Source organism: Humulus lupulus, chromosome 1 (genome assembly GCF_963169125.1).
Source record: "Humulus lupulus chromosome 1, drHumLupu1.1, whole genome shotgun sequence".
In the NCBI taxonomy this organism is placed as follows: Eukaryota; Viridiplantae; Streptophyta; class Magnoliopsida; order Rosales; family Cannabaceae; genus Humulus; species Humulus lupulus.
In genome coordinates, this window is record NC_084793.1 from 211040287 (window position 1) to 211045516 (window position 5230).

The following is a 5230-nucleotide window of genomic DNA, read 5'->3' on the forward strand; positions in this document are numbered from 1 at the left end:
ATCGGGGTTGACCGTAGCATTTTTGTCAACAGCGGATTTTCTCGTAGTCACCATCTCTTTAGTACGAAGTGAATACAAAAAACGTACACAGAAAAAGAGCCGACTAACAACTTCCTACAGCTCTCAATGAAAGCACCAAAATGTTTACCGAGTTTTTCGGAAACGAATAACTAACAGAATAATAAAAAGATAAGAACTGTAGAAATGCTGAAATGTAACTAAACAAACAGTGTTTTTACGTGGTTCAGGCGTTAACAAGCCCTAGTCCACGAGTCGATGTTATTATACTTGGAAAAGGTTACAGTAAGATGGCTGGTGCACAAGAACTTCACACACTCACAATGTTTCTCTCGGGTTCTCTTGAAGAAGATGAAGCTAGAGAGATTTTGGTAGAGTTTTTGCCATGTGATCTGTTGGTCCTCCCTCTTCTTGTAAAATGAAGGGGTCTTTATAGCTAGGGTTTCGGATTAGGGTTTTTCTCTACGTACATGAGTCTTAATTACACCAGCCATAAATAGGGGATACAATTACTGTAGTCGCATGGCTACAAGACTCTATGTGGGTATATTTACGTGAAAGTATGGGGAACACACAAAGTCAGCCGTCTTTTCCAAGTTGTCAGCGGAACAGTAGGCAAAAAGGTACCCTTAGGCGTGCTGGGATGTGTGCGGCTTTGACCTGACGGGCGTGTCAGGCGGGATCCTGTGTCAGACGGATATCATTCCAAATATGCCTTCTCCCGGACTCGACCGTTCGGTTTTGTTCTGTGCGAGGCACGGAACTGTTTCCGCGGAGACCACTCGAAGAGCCTCTCCTGGAAGGGGCCTCCCCGAGGGGTATCCTTCGGGAGTCCGGGAGAGTCGACGAGTTTCCGTGTTGTGCTTGCTTGGAAGAGTAATCCGGATACTAAACAGGAGAGGCGAAGCCTTTCTGTCCATCCGCGAGCTCTGGTCACCCTCCGTGAAAGACATCGATAATTCTGCTTCCCCGAGGTCATCAATCTAAACGCTATCCGGAAATCTGGATAACATCTATTATTTGTTCTTCTTTGTTGCTATTCTTTATGCACTGTATTGGCTGTGTTATGCAGGTCCTAATCCCCCCCCCCCCCCCCAAAAAAAAAAAACTGGTATCAAAGCTAGGTTAGAGTGGCTGCATTCTTCACCATCTTCGATTGTGATTTTCTCCAAGAAAGATCAAGAACTTCAAAGTACTTTCGCAATTGAGAATTTGTTCGCTGGCCAGGAGCAATTATCTTCAATATGTTGACTTCCAAGTTTGAGGTGGAGAAATTTGATGGCAAGAATGATTTTAGTCTATGGCGTGCAAAGATGATGGCTCATATGAGTAATCTTGGATGTGAAGAAGCCCTACAAGAAGAAAGTAAGATGGCTAAGTTGGAAAACAAGGCAGAGGTGCTGAAAAAGGCAAAGAACACAATCATTCTGAGTTTGAATGATCAAGTTTTGAGGAAAGTAATCAAAGAAGAAACAACTCATGATATGTGGAAGAAGTTAGAACAGTTGTACATGTCCAAGGCATTACCAAATTAAATCTATCTCAAACAAAAGATTCTATGGATTCAAGATGGAGGAATCCAAGTCTATTGATGATAATATAGACGACTTCACCAAGCTAGTTTCAGATTTGGAGTCAATTGAAGTAAAGATTGAAGAAGAGGATCAAGCAATCTTTCTATTGAACTCACTCCCAAAGGCCTATGATAATTTGAGGGGCACTTTGAAGTATGGTAAAGATACATTGTCACTGCAAGAAGTGATTGGTGCTGCATACTCAAAGGAATTAGATCTGAAAGCTAATGTTAAGGTGTCAAGATCTCAAGCCGAAGGTCTAAATGTGTGAGAGGAAGATCTGAAAGAAAAGATGGCAACAACCATAGAAATGGAAAAAGCAGAGGGAGATCAAGATCCAAGTCAAAACCAAGGAGAATTTGCTGGATTTGTAACCAAGAAGGTCACTTCAGACGAAACTGTCCACAGAGAAGAAATGAAGGACAAAAGCAAGACAACAAAGATGAAGCTCATGTCACAGGTGGATCTATTTTCTTAGAACTAAGGATGAGGCTTTAGGAAGGTTTAGAGAATGGAAAATTATGGTAAAAAATCAAACCATGAAGAAAGTTAAGAAACTTAGAACTGACAATGGTTTAGAATTCTGTAATGCTGAGTTTGATTCTTATTGCATTGAAAATGGCATTGTTAGGCACCATACAGTTAGGAACACCCCTTAGCAAAATGGTCTTGCTGAGAGAATGAACAGAACAATCATGAATAAGGTTAGATGCATGCTAGCTGATTCAGGTTTGCCAAAAACATTTTGGGCAGAGGCAGCTGCTACTGCTTGCTAACTCATTAATAGGTCACCTTCATCTGCATTAGATTGTAAGATTCCTGAACATGTTTGGTTTGGTCATAAACCAAGTTACAATTACCTAAAACCTTTTGGTTGTATAGGTTATGTTCATATTAGTCAGGGGAAGTTGAATCCTAGGTCTATGAAGGGTGTGTTTCTTGGTTATCGAAGTGGTGTCAAGGGTTATAAACTTTGGTTAATAGATGAGAAAAAATGCATTATCAGTCGTGATGTTATATTCAATGAGCACTGCTTTTATAAAACTAACATGAAATTTAGTGATCAAGCCAGCTCTAAACAAGTTGAGCAGAAAGATACTATGCAGATTGAATTGAGTGAAACATCTCAGAATGAGAATCAAGGTGGAGTTCAGGATAGTGAACTTGGAGAAGCATCTGGAAGTGATGCAGATGGCACTGAAGCTGATGGCAAGATACTCAAGCTTCAGATTATCTCTTGGCTAGAGATAGAGCAAGGAGATAGATCAGACCTCCTGAGAGATTTGCATATGCTGATATTACTACTTTTGCCCTTAGTGTAGCTGATTTACTAGAGCTACATGAGCCTATTTGCTACAAGGAAGCCAAGAATAGTGCTGAATGGAGTAAATGGAATAAGGCTATGAAAGAAGAGATGGAGTCTTTATCCATGAATGAGACAAGGATTCTGGTGGATAAACCTAAGAACAAAAGAGTAATAGGGTGCAAATGGGTTTACAAGAGAAAACCAGGGATTGAAGGAGTTGAGCTACCTCGATTCAAGGCAAGGTTGGTGGCAAAAGGCTTTTCTCAAGTTGAAGGGATAGACTATCATGAAGTGTTTTCTCCTGTTGTCAAACACACTTCTATAAGAATTATATTGGTTATCACTGCAATTAAGAATTTAGAATTGGATCAACTTGATGTGAAGACAGCATTTCTTCATGGTAATCTTGATGAAGAAATACACATGCAACAACCTGAAGGATTCATACAGCCAGGGATGGAAGAGAAGGTGTGCTTGCTGAAGAAATCTCTATATGGTTTGAAACAGTCACCAAGACAATGGTACTTCAAATTTGATGATTTTATGCTAAGACAGAAATTTCAAAGATCAAAGTTTGATAGTTTTGTTTACTTCAAAGTTCTTGAAGATGGAAGCTACATCTACTTGTTAATCTATGTGGATGACATGCTTATAGCATGTAAACACAGATCTGAAATGGAAAGGCTCAAGGAAATGCTAAGTCAAGAATTTGATATGAAGCATTTGGGGGCAGCTGTCAAGATTTTGAGAATAGAGATATCTAGAGACAAAAATAAGGGCATGTTGAGATTGTCTCAAGAATGATATGTCAAGAAGGTAGTGGGAATGTTTGTCAAAAGGAAGCCAGATCTGTCAACACTCCCATTGGAGCCCACTTCAAGCTCAAGTCTCTTACAGAAGAAGAAGAAGCGTCTTTTGAAGAAGAAAAGATGAAGGGAGTTCCTTATGCTAATGCTGTTGGTAGCATTATGTATGATATGGTATCAACAAGACCTGATTTAGCATATGGAATTATTTTGGTTAGTAGGTGTATGAGCAAACCAAGCTTGGAACAATGGCAAGTTGTGAAATGGTTACTATGGTACATGAAGGGCACTGCAAACCTACAGATTTTGTACACAAAGTCAGACCAGAATGAATGTGAAGTTATGGGGTATTGTGACTCAGATTTTGCTGGAGATTGTGATAAAAAAAGATCTTTATCTGGGTATGTTTTCACTGTTGGAGGGAATGTTGTAAGCTGGAATTCTAATTTACAACATGTTGTGGCTCTCTCTTCGACTGAAGCATAATACATAGCTCTCACAGAAGCTGTTAAAGAAGCTCTTTGGTTAAAAGGGATGATGAGTGAGTTGGGATTTAGACAAGATCATGTGATTGTACATTGTGATTCACAAAGTGCAATACATTTGTCTAAGAATACTGTGTTTCATGAAAGAACGAAACACATAGATGTTAAACTCCATTTTCTCAGTGATATTGTCTCAAAACAACTTGTCAAGATTGTGAAGATATCCACTAAGATCAACCCAGCTGATATGATGACTAAGGTCATACCCGTGAGCAAGTTCACTTCGGCCTTGAACTTGCTTGGCATCAAGATGGGAATCCCTTAGAGCTAAAGCTAAGGAAGCATTGTCTAATCCACTGAACCCTGTTTCGGAATAAGAAGTCAAGGTGGAGAATTGTGAAGATTATGACTTCTTTCCTCAACCAATCAAAAGATTAGCAAAACGACAGTTCACAGTAGTCTGCAGTTTTCAGTTACATCTTCATTTTCTCTAGTTGCATCTGCGTGGACACCAGTAAGTTGTAACAAACTAACTACTTGTTGTTAGTTACAGTTAGTTTCTGTTTGTCTCTTTAGTTCTTGTATCTCGACCCTATATATAGTTTTAGGCCTGATCAACCTAAGTGAATTCAATTTCTGAGAGTTTTGGCTGAGAGCAAGAACTGTGTTGTAATACTCAAGTGAGAGAGTGTTTCAAGAGAAGTTGAATGGGTGTTGTTGTAATCTTGAGAGTTGGAGGGTGTAATCTAGTTTCAGATATAGTGGATTTTACTTAGGCATTGCTGCCTAGCCTTGGATGTAGGATCAACCAAACAGGTTGTATCTGAAGCAAGTATTCTTGGTGTTCCTTCTTTTGTCTTTTACTTTTGATTTGTTTAATTGTCTATTATTTGTTCTTCTTTGTTGCTATTCTTTGTGCACTGTATTGGCTGTGTTGTGCAGGTCCTAATCCCCCCCAACATCTCCATTCAAGAAAGTTGTGATGACATCCATTTGTTCAAGCTCTAAGTTGTATTGAGCCACTATATAAAGCATAATCTT

At 39.4% G+C, this 5230-nt stretch overlaps 1 protein-coding gene across 1 annotated transcript; it reads left to right on the forward strand.

Annotated features, from left to right (window-relative positions):
• Positions 1-3698: 3698 nt before the first annotated feature.
• LOC133828599 (secreted RxLR effector protein 161-like) lies at positions 3699-4190 on the forward strand. The gene has a single exon (XM_062258863.1). It carries the CDS (start codon positions 3699-3701, stop codon positions 4188-4190), a length of 492 nt encoding a protein of 163 aa, XP_062114847.1.
• Positions 4191-5230: the final 1040 nt, after the last annotated feature.

Excerpts from the sequence above, each read along its gene's own strand:
- LOC133828599 (XM_062258863.1), top strand. The coding sequence starts at position 3,699 with ATGATATGTCAAGAAGGTAGTGGGAATGTTTGTCAAAAGGAAGCCAGA.